General features: G+C 36.3%; 1 protein-coding gene across 1 annotated transcript; it reads left to right on the forward strand.

Annotated features, from left to right (window-relative positions):
- The first annotated feature begins 5099 nt into the window (after window positions 1–5099).
- On the forward strand, window positions 5100–17010 carry pkdccb (protein kinase domain containing, cytoplasmic b). Its single transcript, XM_052145909.1, has 7 exons — window positions 5100–5692; window positions 5882–5998; window positions 8618–8889; window positions 9092–9171; window positions 9714–9821; window positions 12938–13114; window positions 14608–17010. The coding sequence occupies exons 1-7, from the start codon at window positions 5141–5143 to the stop codon at window positions 14709–14711; spliced, it is 1410 nt and encodes a 469-aa protein (XP_052001869.1). The 5' UTR covers window positions 5100–5140; the 3' UTR covers window positions 14712–17010.
- Window positions 17011–17276: the final 266 nt, after the last annotated feature.

Genomic DNA, 17276 nt, shown 5'->3' on the forward strand with positions numbered 1-17276 from the left:
CAGTTACTAGAAAATCACTTGCCATCATATCAAACCAGTTGAACGCTATTTGGTTCATTAAATGAAGCTTAACATTGTCTTTGTGTTTGTTTTTGAGTTGCCACAGTATGCAATATATTGGCATGTCTTAAGATCAATATTAGGTAAAAAATGGCAAATAAGAAACAGCTTTCTCTAGAAACTCATCAGTCAATCATTGTTTTGAGGAATGAAGTCTATACAATGCTTGAAAGCGGCAAAGATTTCATACAAAGGTGTACACTACAGTCTTCAAAGACAAAGGACAACTGGCTCTATCAAGGACAGAAAGAGATGTGGAAGGTCAGATGTACAACTAAACAAGAGGATAAGTACATCAGAGTCTCTAGTTTGAGAAATAGACGCCTCACATGTCCTCAGCTGACAGCTTCATTGAATTCTACTCACTCAACACCAGTTTCATGTACAACAGTAAAGAGAAGACTCAGGGTTCAGGCCTTATGGGAAGAATTGCAAAGAAAAAGACACATTTGAAACAGAAAAACAAAAAGAAAAGGTTAGAGAGGGCAAAGAAACAGACATTGGACAACAGATAATTGGAAAAGAGTGTTATGGATCTTAACCCCATTGAGCTTTTGTGGGATCAGTTAGACTGTAAGGTGCGTGAGAAGCGCCCGACAAGACAGCCACATCTAAAGTGCTACAGGAAGTGTGGGGTGAAATGTCACCTGAATATCTGGACAAAATGACAGCAAGAATGCCAAAGATCTGCAAAGCTGTCATTGCTGCACATGGATAATTTTTTGATGAGAAATCTTTAGTTTAAGAAGTTCTGAACATTTTATTCAAATTATAATTTTTCCCATTATTAATGTCTTGACTATATATTGTCATCAGTTGAATACCACTTTGGTGAATTAAAGTATAAATGTCTTTCCATAAGAGAAAAATCTGCACATTATTCTAAACTTTTGGCTGCCAGTGTATATATGTATCTTGTGTCATTTATCATGTTATGAAATCTATTTACTTATGGTAAAGCGACCTTGAGCTTTGGGAAAGGCGCTACATAAATAAAACTTCTTCTTTAAATGTGATAACTAACAAATCACACCCCTTTCTCATGCATTACTAAAAAATAAATGGCCATAATTTGTTATTCACACATTGTGTTTGTCTCTAATTTATTGCGGATCATGGGTGTTTCTGAACGGGCTCTTGTAGTAATTTCCAGTGGCATATTTTCCCTGTAAGCTACATTGTTTTTATTGCCTCAGTGTATCACAAGACAGAAAGACGCATCTCCCTAATAAACCGCAGTGAGAAAAAGCTCCAGTGACAAAGAGATATATGTGTGAAATTATATACTGCAATAAAATTGCAATGCTCCAGTCTTTCTAAACTGTGTTTTGTTTCAAAATAGAAGAAGGTTGCGGTCTCAGTGTGTGTTTAAGCACCTTGATTAAACAATATGTCTAATTCTGTAGCCTACCTCTGGTTTTGTGCCAGCAGTAAGGCTCTCAGTGCTGAAACTATAGGTCACAAATACCTTTTTTCTTCATCAGACATTATAGAGTAGATGAAATGTTAAATCCACTTCAGGATGGTCTCTTGTCTAGATAGATTTTTAGGGACAGAAATATATAAGACACATTAACTATGTCTTCATTTGTTCCATCAATTCAAATAACAATCTGTACTGAATTTGTTTGTGCCTTGAAGTCAATTTTGTATGTTTGATATTTATGCACTTATAAAACGTTTTTGAACAAAATACTATTGCAATACCATGTTTTATAGATATATACTATGGAAATTCCATGTGAATACCATAGTATAATGAATATGGCGATCCAGTACCATGGTATATTATTCTCGTGCGACCTTGCATACACATACATTGATGTTGTATTTTGGCTTTTCTATAGGCAACACATAAGTTAAATTCATTTAAACTGACTGATCCCAGTTCAGGAGACTCTGGGCTGTCAGTGAAGGGTTAAACTTTCATGTGACAAAACAACATTGCTTTCAGTCAAATCAACTTTTATTTATAGAGCACATTTAAAAACATCAGATGTTGACCCAAAGTGCTTTACAGATCAAATAAACAAAATACATAAAAACAGATTGATTTAAAGTTAAATATAAAACATAATAAAATACAGAAAAACATTTAAACATTTACTACATCATGTATTTATCCATTTCAACCTATTCAATTATCTATTCAAAACCCACAGAATAAAAATATATTTTTAAAGAAGATTTAAAATGGCCAATGATGAAGCTGACCTCACATGGAAAGGGAGACTTTCCATAGATTAGGACCTATCAAAAGGCACGGCCACACTTAATCTATAGCGGCAATGAGGAACCTTCAATAGAAGTTGATCAGAAGACCTGAGCACTCTGGTGGGGGAGTAAGGGTGTAGAAGGTCACTGATATATTGGGGCGCGAGATCAGATAGTGCCTTGTATACATATATCTGAATTTTAAAATCGACCCTGAATTTCACCGGAAGCCAGTGTAGAGATGCTAAAACCAGGTGGAAAAAGCTACCCTTTACAACAACACTGATCTAATGATGTAATGATGAGTCTAAAATCACTCCAAGACTCCTTACATGATCTTGTACATTCGTCAACAGATGACCTAACTGGGCAACCAGGCCAGAACCTAAAATCAGACCTTCGGTTTTGCATTCATTTAAATGTAAGAAATTGTTTGCCAGCGAATGTTTAATATCTTTGAAGCAATTTAGGGTGTTCTCAGATGAATGCCCTATATGGAGTTAGGAAGAAACTATGGTGCATTTTTAACTGTTCTGAGACCAGTGCATACAGATAGCACACTGGAGCTTAAGTCATTCACCAAATAGGAAGCAAGGGATAATCTTACAGCTCTCTATGCTGCTAAGTGCATTCAATCCAAACTTCATGTCAAAAGTTCAGTTTCAGTCTGCAGATGATGTTATTTCTAACTCAAAGTGGCGCTGTTGTTTCAGTGATTGACTCAATGGCATAGATGATGAGGGGGGAGGGGGAAGGGGGGAGGGGGGGGGGCATGAAGCGTTTACATGTTTCCACTGATCATGGTATAAATATTGGCTTGAGGGGGGCCATCACTCCTGGAATCTACACCCTTGGATTGCCTTGATTTACATTTGAAATGACTATTTGATGAAGAAGCAACGTGGAAGTAAACGCCTATGATAACTGTTTCTAATTTTTGTTTCTGTTTCAGAGTTAAAGTAAAAACTTTAAAAAGTGGTGTAACAAAAGAAGTTCTGGAAAAAAGAAATGTGACATAAATAGGAATAATCTTTAATTATTATTTCTATAAAATATAGGAAGTGAAACAGTTTTGTTTCAAAATATACATGTATATTGTATACAAAGTATACAAATTAAAGTAATTTGGTGTAACCAACATGCAGGTAGCCATTCTGTTGTCATCTGACAAAAAAAACAGAGGACCCCTGTAGACCCTCATCATGTCTGTGTGAAGTTTAAAAATATAAAATAATCAGACATTTTGTCATTTTTATGAAAAGGCATATTTTGTTAGGGATATATAAGGAATGTATTTTAGTACCTTTTATAAGTAAAATATACGTACAAAATATAAGAAACTGTATTCCACTACAGTTACATTAAAATGTATTTTGATTATTGAAGAGATTACTTTGTATTTTGTTGTCATTTGTTTCATTTAATATTTAGTGCTTTATATGGAAAACATTTATACATATAATCGATGCGATCCAAAGTGCATTTGAACAGCGGTGAAACACTTCTAAAGATGTTACATTCATACGAGTAAGTTTGAAGTAAGTTTAGAGCAGAAGAAATAGAAATAAACCTTGTGTAAATTGTCAGCTTTACTCTAAACTAAAATGTGTATTTTGTCTCACTGTACTGACAGATTTTATAGTCAAAACAAGTGAAAAAATATACCAGTGCTGAAGAAGAAATCCAAAGTATTTAGAGTATGTTACTGACATTGAGTAATCTAACTGAATGTTTAAAAATAAATTTTAAAGCATGTATTCTGTAATCTGTAGAGGAATACATTTCAAAAGTAACCCTCCCTACCCTGGATTCTTTGGTATTTGGGAGATTAAAACGACTCCCACACACACACACCCTTTTTTCTGAGTTACAACATTGCTACCATCTACTGACCTAAAGAGGTAATCTCACTTTGCACTTTCTACTCAACCAATGCACATTATATAGTTAAATCTCAACACAAATCTACGTATAGCTATATTATTTTTCAAGGGGTTCAAAGATGTTGTAAAATTGACATATCGCCTCTATTGTTTGTGTGTGTGTGTGTGTGTGTGTGTGAGCGTGTATTTATCACTTTGTGGGGACCAAATGTCCCCATAAGGATAGTAAAACCCGAAGTTTTTGACGTTGTGGGGCCATTTTGTTGGTCTCCATGAGGAAAACAGCTTATAAATCATACTAAATTATGTTTCTTGAAAATGTTAAAATGCAGTAGCCTAAGTTTTCTGTGAGGGTTAGGTTTAGGGGTAGGGGATAGAATATAAACTATAAAAACCACAATGTCTATGGAAAGTCCCCATAAAACATGGAAACCCAACGTGTGTGTGTGTGTGTGTGTGTGTGTGTGTGTGTGTGTGTGTGTGTGTGAGCGTGTATTTATCACTTTGTGGGGACCAAATGTCCCCATAAGGATAGTAAAACCCGAAATTTTTGACCTTGTGGGGACATTTTGTCGGTCCCCATGAGGAAAACAGCTTATAAATCATACTAAATTATGTTTTTTGAAAATGTAAAAATGCAGAAAGTTTTCTGTGAGGGTTAGGTTTAGGGGTAGGGTTAGGTTTAGGGGATAAAATATAAAGTTTGTACAGTATAAAAACCATTATGTCTATGGAAAGTCCCCATAAAACATGGAAACACAACGTGTGTGTGTGTGTGTGTGTGTGTGTGTGTGTGTTTCAGTTGCAGTAATTGCGTGGCTCTATTATGTGGGAGGTGATTACTTGTCCATCATCAGCAAGACACGCCCTCGGGGCGTTTCCACATCTTTAAGGTACATTCGACGTGTGTTGTGCATGCTACAGTGAAGCATGAATGGAGGATCTGACAGTGCAGATTCAGAAAGGACTTAAACGAAATTGCGATGACTTTCTCAAATACTCCCTTTGGACTTTTTATTGTTCTTGCCTTGGTGTTTTTAACTTTAACAGTCGTTTTGAAAAAATGGCACTTTGGTTTACGTGAGGAGGAGGCTTTTGGTGATGATGCTCCAGAGCGCAATAGATTGCTCCAACAACTCCAGGAAAGGTACCAAGAACTTGATAAACTTTACGTCACATCATCAGATGAATTTATTAGTCCACATGTATCTATAAATGACAGTATAGATTATATCAATGGAGAAATTGGTGCGGACAACACTGTAACTATTAATGAAACGGACATTGGTTGCGAAGAACTTGCTGGCATGAAAGCTGTTGACTTCCTTGGTTCGGGTTACACTAAAACAGTGTTGAAAGTAGCGTTACCTCAAGGTTTGTTCGTCGCGCTGAAATCTGTGAATCATCAAGGCACTGACATGAGGATGTGCATGGACGATTTTAAAGATTCACAGAGGTGTCTTGAGTTCGTATCTTTCAAATTGAGGAAAGAGATTGCACTGTTGCAAAGATTGCAGCACCCCAATATTGTACAGGTAAGAAATCTTAAAATCAGCTTCTTGCATACCTGTAAGTACTTTTGCATGACGTAGTTATTTGGGGTTCTAGTGCTACTTAATGTAAATTATGATGCAATAACTTGGACTCACAATCCAAGTAGTGGTTTTGTCAACCAAAAAGTTCTGATCTTGGCAATGACAAATCATTGTATCTGACCATTCCAGCTGAAAGGTCAGTGTCAGGACAGTGCTCTGGTTGGTGGCATCACAGCAGTTCTGGAGCAGGGGACGCCACTTCAGATGATACAGCTCCTGCAGAGCCCCTGGGAGGAGCGGTTTCGGGTAAGAACAGCACCCCCCACCCCTCCCACTGAGTGTTAATCAGCAATTCCCCACCCACAGACCCCCACAGGGCATACCTGAGGTGGGGGTGGATGAAATTCTTTGGCTTGGGTGGATTAAGTGGAGCCCCTTCTCCCTATCAACTGAGCTTGATAAAATAGACCGAGGGTCTGTCTCAGATGTCCATCCTTCCTTACTCTTCTTTATCCAGATAATTTCTTGTCAACGTGTGAGGGAGCTGATGATACTGAGTTTCAGGAGTCAAGAAAGTATTTTCTTTCATGTTCATTTTGGTGTACAAGAAGCAGGTGCTGATATTCTATGCCTTTTGATTGTTGAGGATCCACTGACAAATGTTTATAAGCTAAAGGGGTGTAAATCGAGTGACTCCTCTCTTCGCATTCTTATCCTCTTTGAAACATCTTAGGACATGGTCGGAAGTTATTCAAAAGGTGTTTGGTTTCATCCACCTCTGTTTGTGAAGAGCTGCGGCTATGCTGTGTTTCAAGGATATATTCAAGGGTGACTTAATACCTCGGCTATGCTTTTCAATGTTAAAACACATTATATAATGCTGTATGAGAAAGCCTAGGGACATAGACAATATGTTAGTAAAACTAGGGTTTATATCTGTACATTTATAAGATTTCTGTATGCCTGTATAGTCTTGACTAGTAGCTGACCAACATGGAGTTTTCAATGCCCAATGCTGATACCGATATGTAGAGAGTAGGGTGGTCGATGGTCGAATGCTATATAAATAATACAATTTAATGTTTAAATTACATCAAAGAAACTCTTCTTTTACGTGATATTTAAAAATAAATATGTAAAAAAACTTTGAAAACAGAAAATATTTCTTATGCCTTGACAATAGACAGTAGATTTTGGAATTGATATGTAGAGGAAGTATTCTGTTAATTGGTCAATGCCAATAATTGCCAAAAATTGGCAGGTTAATCGGCCTGGGGTGTGTTTCCCATTCAACGATGTAACTAACTGCTTAACATCCATATTACTATGCATCATTGGAGAAATTAACTAGCTAGACATAACCGTTTCCCGCACATCCATTGTTTGAACCATGCTGGTTCAACAATATCGAGCTGTCTTTAATGACTTTAAGCAGGGATTTGAATCAAAACTTCTGTAGATATCAAATTATTATAGCTCATTTATACGTCCTCCAGAAAGCTCTTTAATGCTGGAAAGCTGCTGAAGACACGAAAGCGGTGTAATGCGAGTTATGATTGCGGTGAGGTTTCTCTCTACATCAAACTTTGGGATTCCCCCAAAGTAGATGCACACTCTTAAAAAACACCACTTATGCATTGACATGGACATATAAGTCGTGTTCTCTGACAGATACCATGTTTGATAAAGGGCTTTCACTTAAAGAAATATTCCAGGTTCAATACAAGTTAAGCTCAGTCAACAGCATTTGTTGCATAATGTTGACACATTTATTTTGACTCGTCCGTACTTAAAAAAAAAAAAAAAAAAAGCAAAAATCAAGGTCACAGTGTGGCACTTACAATGACAGTGAATGGGGCCAATTTTTAGATGTTTGAAGTCAGAAATGTGAAGCTTATAATTTTATAAAAGCACTTACATTAATTCTTCTGTTAAAACTCATGTATTATTTGAGCTCTAAAGTTGATTAAATCATAATTTTTGCAGTCATTTTAGGAATTGTTGACATTTCATCATCAAGGCAATGTTGTAAAATTGGCCTTAACTTTACAAAGAAAAGGTTAGCTAGCGATTTTATCACACTAAAGTCATGTTAAAACACATATTGTTTAGGTGTTTTGCTATAATTTTATAACGGTGAACGGTTATTTTAACGTTTACGGATTGGCCACATTCACTTCCATTGTAAGTGCCTCACTGTAACCCAGATTATTATTATTATGAAATACATTTTTGTGGTAATCATTATTATGCTACAAATGCTGTCAATTGAGTTTAACTTATATTTCTATAATACATGATTCGGCTGCATTCGTGTTATGTGATGTTTCAGAACGCAGCTCTCTGCAAAACCCTGGAATAAGATGTTTTCTTAAGTGCATGTAAACGTGATTAAAGTCTTGACAGAATGAAAGATAAAAAGTATTTGGAATGAACGATATAGAAGCCTCTGCGAAATTGTACAAATGTGCAATGCTGTTTGCAAATATTCGTTGGAACTGTGGTTTCGGGAAACACTAAATTGTATAACTTTGTTGGTAATGATGGAAATTGCAACCATAGTTGGCTAACAACACTTTTGTGAAACGCACCCATGGTTGATATATAACGGTCTATCACTAGTCTCGATATCACAGCGAGTAGTGTATATAGATCATCTTACTTTATTGATCCCAGAGGTAAAATTCAGGTGCAAAACAGCAGCACATCCATTGCAAAGTACACAAAAAAAATCACCAAGCATCATGTGAAATCTATTTTGTGTTATGGGTGCACAAAATTGATAGTCTATCATAAGCATTGGCAAATATTCATAAATGAAGTACAAAAATCTAAAAGTTTATTTAAAAAAAAAAAAAAAACTATCTTTAGGTAACCTTTACTTTTTCCAGTTTTATTAACTATTGAATTGTGTTTGTGGCACAGGTCTGTCTTGGCTTAGTGAGACTTCTTCAGTATCTGTCTCAATCGCCACTGGGTTCTGTGGCCCTGCTGGATTTCCAGCCTCGACAGTTTGTTATGGTGTCAGGAGAACTCAAGCTAACTGACTTAGATGATGCAAGTATTAAAGAAACAGCCTGTCGAGAGGACTCTGACTGTGGGCTGCAGTTTCCCCTCCGCAATTTCACCCTCCGATGCTCCCCCTCTAGAATTTGCAAAGGTTTGAATGAGATGAGGAACCTCTACAATGCCTACAGGTGAGCACTTACCACATTCCATCTTTATTGTCTAAGCCAGATAATAAAAGAGTCTCGCATGAAGTTTCATGGCAGCTTCACTCCGGCTGTGCTTGTTATGATTAATTATCCACCCTGCTGGGTTGTACCATATTGATCTCACAGCTTGACTTGCCTCTCTGCTTTTCTTGGCATTATATTAATTCATTATTTTCTTCTCCAGGTATTTTTTCACCTACCTACTGCCTCATCAGGCCCCCTCACAGTTGAAACCTCTTATTCACCACATAATGAACTCCACAAGTGAGGAATTTTACCTTTCTTTTGTTGTGAAATGCATCTTGTATTTTCAGATTGGCACTGATGAACACAACAAATCACAGTAAGGGATTAGAAACGGTTCAAGTAATGAAAAGGGAAGCTAAAAGTGAAAAATGTTTGGAACAAAATCGCTTTAAATGTTCTTGATAACATAATTATAAATTGTTCTAGAAAATAAATTAAACATTTTGTTTAATTTTTAATGAAACCAAATATATGTTCACTGTAAACTTTTAGAAAAACAACACTTCCTGTTGCCTGAATCCATGAATGAAATGTTCAGCAGACATTGGTTTGATGTAATTTCATTTAATTTATTTCATTTCAAAACTTATTAGCACAGTGTACTCTTATTTACAAAAGGAATGTTATTAACTGCTTTTGTATTTCATTCTAACCAGTTACCATGTGAAAAGGAGTTAGCAGAGTGGAACAAACCAAAATGAAAAACATTTAGTTTCTAATACCTGACTACAGTATAAGTGGCGGCATTATGGAAGCTTAATTCTGTGTTCTTGTCACAGGAGATTTGAAGCAAAGCATTAATGAAACACTGATTGCCTTCGAAGAGGTTTTGCATATGTACCAGTCTGGGCTACACCTGGAGAATTTGCCACCTTCAATAACCAGAGGTAATGCATTGATCTTATTCATGTGTTATAGGCTACTTATTAACAGGTATGAGCTCCCGTTATGCTCTTATTCAATGAGAACTACAAATATGTCTTTCATATACATCCAGTGCTTTCAGCTTGATGGGTGTTTAGAATGAAAAGTGTGTCTCCAATAGCACCTTTAAACAGATGTACTGTCATAAAACGTGTGTAACTCAATCCATCTTCAAGGAAAAGTTTTTTACCCTGTAAGAATAGTGTGCCTAACTCTTTTACCCACTGTCTGCGAGCTTTGATACCCATTACAGGGGCCAAACATTGTCAAGAATCTTCAAATTCTTATGCCCAAAGCAAGCTCACAACAACTCACGCAAATAGTTTACATCAGTGGTTCTCAAATTTATTTGGTCACGCCCCCCTTTGAAACAAAAGAAAAGAAAATAATCGAAAGTGATTTTCTTTCGTCTTTATATCACATAAAGTTTTATTTAAAAATACTATGAAAACTGAATGAAACATTTGTCACAGTGCCAACATTATTCTGTTATTTTGTGTACAACATCTGTAATTCATAAATACATCAAACATTTTAATTATGCCTATACACTTCAAACCATAAGAAGAAAATAAAAAAAATTAAAATAAAAAGCGATACTTCTGCAGGACTAACCACTGGACATGAACACATTGCAAACCGAATCCTCCATTCATTTTTTAAATAATAATAATAATTGCAAGGATTCATACCTTTGAATGTTAATCCGCCTCAGTAGTATCTATAAAAGCATTTGTAAACTCCAGTAAACTTCCAGTAAGCATAAACAACTGTGATTGGCCCATCCTGGCCAGCGCTGAGAAAAGTAGCAGGTACTACGTGTCAGCGACAAGACTGAGAGATGAGGGAAGTTCCAAAAGCACCATACAAGTCGTCCTTAACTCTTGTGCCCTATATATAATTTCTCCTAAAGCCATTCGATAGTGCTGTGTGAGGGGCCGACAGAAATATAAGGGTTATTTAATCGTTTCCCCCATTTGAAACTGGCGTGCGAGACATATTTGTTTACATAAGCGCAGCTGAGAGCACACCTGACACTATTACATGCTTTGTGCAGTTCGCGGTGCAGTGTATGCCAAAAGTTTAAACAAAGCAGGAGAAAAAGCAGAGGTGTAGAAATTGCTCACATTGGTTTTTGTGTGTATTGTCAGTATTTTTGCTGAATGTGTGAAAGTAAATTGAGAATGGGTCAGTCTTCCGCACCCCCTTCGCGTTACCTTCACGTACCCACACTTTGAGAACCACTGGTTTACACACATGAAGATATTGCCGGCCAAGCAACGAAGGTGCTTTTTCTTTCTTCTGCCCTAAAAGTGGCTGGGCGTGAAATACTGTAAGTAGAGATCCCAAACTTGGCAGGGTCATTCCATACGCGCACAACTCCATACGACTCTAGGTGGCGCTATAATAAGTACTTTGGCATTTTCACTAATAACGACGGCTTCATAAGGGCTGCAATCAAAATTCTACTCTACTGACAAAAAGTTACCAAAATAATTTTGATATGTGAAATCGTTCCGAAGACATTAGCGATACAACTCCTTCGGTTGAATGCACTTTGATTCATTAATCAATATCTACTCAACGCAAAGTCCAAACGTAATGAAATTTGGTACACATAGTCAAGCCATGTTGAGGATGAATGTATATTTTCATACAATTCTAGCCATAAGGGGTGCTACATCTAAAAAGACTAATTGATTGAAGTAATTTTATTGACAAAGTTCAAATTAAATATGCACCATATTTGGTTCAAGTGCTAACATATCCATAACATATCGATTCGAAAACTAAAAACAAAATGGCCACCAGTAGCCCAGCACTATTCAGCATCTAATAACTTGAATTGTAAATGGCCAGTGGTCATGAAACGTATTATACACAAGAAGGGTCTCTACTCAAAGCTGTATTTAAAAACTTTTGAGAATTGGAAACACGGTGGCACTATAATAAACTAATTTGTGTTTTTGCTAATAACTCCAGAACCGTACGGGCTAGAATAATTTTTCTTAGCTTCTCCAAATCCTTCGGTGTCCCCAAATCATATGGTCACATGGGTTTCCATTTCCGCATGAAAACTTTTCAACCACTTTTTCGAAATGGTTCTAGGCCGTTTCCTCAATTCGCATGTAATTTAGCATACATCATCTACAGAATTTTGATTCATTAAGTCACTTGGAAGATATTAGCGAATACGTTTTTGGGTGTGGCCTGTAATCACTAATTGGCCTGTATCTTGTGAGTGAAAAATTCAAAACTTAACAAAAATGTAAACACATGGACAAGAGAACATTCTTAGGTCACATGTAAAATTGTATCTATTTGGGATGCTTGGGGGCGCTATATCTTAAGAATTGTGCCACTATTTGTGCTACTGTGATTAAGGCAGTTAGGGTTAGGGTTTGAGTTATGGTTCCACAGGATCTTTCCTGTCAAATCAGATTATTTTTGTCATTTTTCCATATGTGCTTGGCCCCCAGATAATTGCTGCTTGCAGCTATATTTATAGTTCTGAAAATTATTTCTGTTTCAATTATAATTTCAAATTAGTTTTAGTTCATTTAAATTTGTCATAGTTTTGATTTATTTTATATCTTTGGAAAATGATCTTATAGTACTAGAACTAATAGAACTTGTAGTTGTATTTAGTTTCACACATGGCACTTTATCAGAAAGTTTTACATGTCAATCTTTTTTGACATAATACACAAATAATCTAAATACATATTCATTGTGTTTTAGTGCACATTTATAGTTTCTGTTTAGTTTCTGTTCTGTTGTCTTCTTTGTAATAGTTTTCATTAATGATAATACCATTGGTGGGGTGTTTTTTTCCCCTTATTTAAGACATTGGCAAAGACATTGCTTCAGTATGCATGCCTTTTGTTGTCCCCGGGCGCGCACATTTGCGCACACACATTTAGTAACATGACATTCTGCCACTTCTACTGTAAAAGTCTGTAGTGTGCTACTATATTCTCTTCAACTCACCTAAGATGCTAATATTTTGCAGATGGATGTTACAACAGTGTTTAGTGGCTCTTGAAATTAATTTGATGCATTTTTCTTCTTTGTGCAGATTATACTGTCCTGAAAGGAATGAGAAGTGTTGGAAATATGGAATACAGATGCTGGCCATCATACAAACAGCAAGGCTGTCTGCTATCTGTGCACAGTGCCAAAGAGGCAGCTCTCATCTGTAGCTCTAACCCACAGTGCACAAGCTTCTCTTTGAGTAATGACAGAACATGGACAGGTCAGTATTTACGTAAATAAAACTTGGATTATTTTAATTGCACTTTGATCATTAGATGTTGCAAGCAGCTATGCAAGGGATACGTACTTTTATTTAGAAGGCCTGCTTATTACATGACTAATTAACAAATAAATAAATGGAGATTAAATATTTATTTGAGTTCAAATTATTTAATTTTGTGAAAAAAAATAGAACATTGTTTTATGGGTAGCAGTCAAATATACAGTTTAAGAGTCATCATTCAAAATAACTGACCACAGAATGCCACGATTGACCAATCAGCATTTAGTATTCCAGAGCACTAATACAGCCAAATCAAGTTTTATTTTGTTTTTCGGTAAAAAAAATTGAAACAGAGATGCAAATAATGACATAGTAAATTTGTTTAACATCATAATTAGAGCTGTCAGAAATAATACATCAGAGTTAACACATGCGGTTAATAAATTAAGTTAAATGAGTTAATTTTTCTTAATCGCGTATACACAGCACAAACACTGGTTGGAAGGGCAGAACCTTTGTAATGTGTCCGCCTGGAGTCATTACACTGACACACACAACAGCGCTTTCGTGTCAGTGATAACATGTACCTGCACTATTACATACGTAACAGACAAAGTGCATTTTAAACTCAGTGAACATATATTCAACATTCAGAAGCTGTAGCCTACATCCCTATTGAAGGAATAACCTATTAAAATGGATATGAGAAGGGATGTTGCGACGCAACTCGAGTGTTTTTATCATACCCTGACATCCCACATCTTCATCAATGGAGAAGGGCAACATATCATTGGCAATGAACAGCCCAAGCACTTTAGTTATTGTTTCATATCTGTCAGAATTAGCACTGAGTGCTTAAAAAGAGATGGAAGTTTGTGCAGTTTCGGCTCACCTGCGGCTCTGTGTGTGGCTCGTGCTATCTTTCCCTGTGTGATTCATTCGTTCATTCCTATAGGGAGTTCAGCAGAGCTTGTCAGAGCCCTGCAGAACAGCAGAGGGTCCGTTAGTCAAACTCCCATTTAGACTTTGGGAAACATTTAATGTTACTTGAATTGGTGCGATTTTAGTGCAGTTGTGTCTATACTGTTGAAGGTTTTGTTTGGAAAATGTTAATAAAGCATTATATTGTTACATATTGTTTTGTTTTCTTTCCTAAGATGGTAATACATGCATTTTGACTTGAAAGATGTATATATATATATATATATATATATATATATATATATATATATATATATATATATATATTTCAGCACTTTATAAAAACCTGTGATTAATCGCAATATATTAATCAATTCCCAGCACTGCCTCAATTTGGCAAAATACAACAGGGAAAAAACCCTGAAACATCAAATAAATAAATATCTATCTGATGAGCAGGCCTTCAATAAAGCAGTGACTACACCTGTTCAGCACTATAAATCATCTGAATACATGTCTGTTTGGAACTTGCTGTGTCTAACGCAGTCCTTGCCTTTACTTGTCTGCAGGTCGACTTCTTGCCTCTTTCAGAAGTGGCTTCAGCCATCTGGTTCCAGATATAAACTCAGCGGTCTACATGAGGAAGGTTAAAGCCTTGGGAGCTGTGCCTTGAGAAAGAAAAATCAAGCAGAACTAGGGGGAAGGGCGTAATTTTAGACAAATGAATGTGTTATATTTATAGGCATCTTACTCAATGCTCGTTTGATCCCTCTGCAATTCAGCAGACTGCCAAAGAGCATTTAAAAGGATTTCCCTTCGGGTATATGTCATTAACCTGAAGGAAAAAAAGAAGAACGAAAAATACAGCCTTCTTACTTTTTTATTTTCCTTCTGTCTTGCGTTTACATGGCACGGTCCACTGAAAGGACATTCAGTCCATTTTACGCTGGCTAATGCCTGCAGGAGAAAAAAAGAAAACAAGCACTTTCACAGATTTACTTTGATGTTAATGAGGCTAGAAGTTTGTAGCGTTTTGTTGAATGCCAGAATGTGCTGAGGACCGTGTCAATAGGCGGAAAAGTGCTGAAACCACAGAATTGGTAGAGGAATGTTTAGTGGGAACTATTGTCCTTCTTGCATTACTCTGCTTTATATATATATATATATATATATATATATATATATATATATATACACCGATCAGCCACAACATTATACAATAGCATTCTGAGATGATGTTCTTCTCACCACAATTGTATAGAGAGGTTATCAGAGTTACCATAGACTTTTGTCAAACCAGCCCATCTGGCACAAACAATCATGACATGTGATTATCTAACCAGCCAATCATGTGGCAGCAGTGCATTGCATAAAATCATGCAGATACGGGTCAGGAACTTCTTTTAATGTTTACATTAACCATCATAATGAGGGAAAAAATTTGATCTCAGTGATTTGGACCTTGGCATAATAGTTGGTGCCAGATGGGCTGGTTTGAGTATTTCTGTAACTGCTGATCTCCTGGGATTTTAACGCACAACAGTCTATAGAGTTTACTCAGAATGGTGCCAAAAACAAAAAACATCCAGTGAGCGGCAGTTCTGTGGATGGAAATATCTTGTTGATGAGAGGTCAATGGAGAATGGCCAGACTGGTTCGAACTGACAAAGTCTATGGTAACTCAGATAACCACTCTGTACAATTGTGGTGAGAAGTAAGTCGGGTTGGCGCTGTTTTGGTGGCACAAGGGTGACCTACACAATATTAAGCAGGTGGTTTTAATGTTGTGTCTGATCGGTGTATATAGTACTACATACTTCCATCCCATGGGTGTGTCAATTTTGTTGTTCTTTCAGTGAAAGAGATATTAATGTAATTTGTGAGTATATTTTCATTCTACATTCTATGCCATGTTCTAATGCTTTTTTCTACAAACTAATTCATAGTTTCCTTTTGTATGTTATTATTGCTAGTGGTCAACTGATACATCACGAGGCCGATAAATCGGCTGATATTTTATATTTGTACATGATCGGCATATAGGCCATTATGTTTTCCCATTTGGCAGATTAGATTCTTAATCAGCAACTGCAACGCGAATCGCCTTATTGCATGCAAAGAAGCCATCTGAGACATGTAAATGACCAATCACAGTTCACTTTGTTTTTACATGCCATGTGTTACTGCAATTATAGACCGGTGTGCAACAGTCTCATTTAACGGCCCGCATATCAGAGTCACGACAAACATGTATGAGCTCATGTTTAAAGTGCTTGCGTGTTTCATTCTCCCTCTCTGTGTATAATAACAATAAGACAAATATCACAAAACATTCTATCATATGCCTTCTGCAAATGCGGATATCTCGTTTAAACATATTTAATTTACAAAGCTCTCAAAACTTACGCAAATCCATACAGCTCATATGGTTAGCCTAATGTTCACATATAGTCCTCTGAAGCAGTTTTTATAATATCCTGGATAAAGACTGAGTCCCTCTGACTCACAAATGTGGCGTGACGGTCTATCTGTGACACTCCAAGCAGGCGATTAAACTAGAAAGCAGTCAGTAGATTGCTGCTATGTCATGTAAAATAGCTTGACTTTATAATTTTTTTCATGAAATTGCGATTGCTAATACCCACATACCATCGGTGGTGGCTGGACTACTGTGTGCACTGTTATTTCCTTCTTCCAGTGTATGAAAATGTCTTTACTTGCTAACAATAACTAAAATGGGAAAACTAAACAGAAACCAGGAGAAACTGCTATCTAAAACACACATCTTTTGTTAAAGATTTTTATTTTGTATGAAGTTAATGTTTTGTGTAAACATTTGAGTAAATACAGTGCAAAATAAAATTTCTTACATTTTTTGGCCAATTTATGTATATGTTTATTATTATTTTATATTTGTGTTATATATCTGTCTACCCTATGGATATCGACATCTGTCATTAAAAAAAACCATATTGGTCAACCTCAGTTAACGGAGACATGATTCATTTATTCTGTGAGTGAAAGTGTCAGATTTAAGGGAGGTTACCAAGATAAAGTGAGTAGTATTTGGAAGGTCATGTGATCTCATGACAAGTCCTTATAGTTAGGTTGAGATGGCAAAAGAGGGTGAAGTTTGCTCACTCAAAAACGTATGACATTTACCACCAAGGAGAAAAATAAATAAACTAACAAATAATGCTATTATGATGCTTCCTAAGTTCAACCGCTAACCCAAACC

Source organism: Xyrauchen texanus, chromosome 16 (genome assembly GCF_025860055.1).
Source record: "Xyrauchen texanus isolate HMW12.3.18 chromosome 16, RBS_HiC_50CHRs, whole genome shotgun sequence".
NCBI lineage: Eukaryota > Metazoa > Chordata > Actinopteri > Cypriniformes > Catostomidae > Xyrauchen > Xyrauchen texanus.

Bases quoted from the DNA above. Each gene is read 5' to 3' on its own strand.
- pkdccb (XM_052145909.1), top strand. From the start codon at position 5,141: ATGACTTTCTCAAATACTCCCTTTGGACTTTTTATTGTTCTTGCCTTG. The intron at 9,172-9,713 runs GTGAGGAATTTT...TTCTTGTCACAG, and splicing joins CCACATAATGAACTCCACAA to GAGATTTGAAGCAAAGCATT. The intron at 13,115-14,607 runs GTCAGTATTTAC...ACTTGTCTGCAG, and splicing joins TAATGACAGAACATGGACAG to GTCGACTTCTTGCCTCTTTC.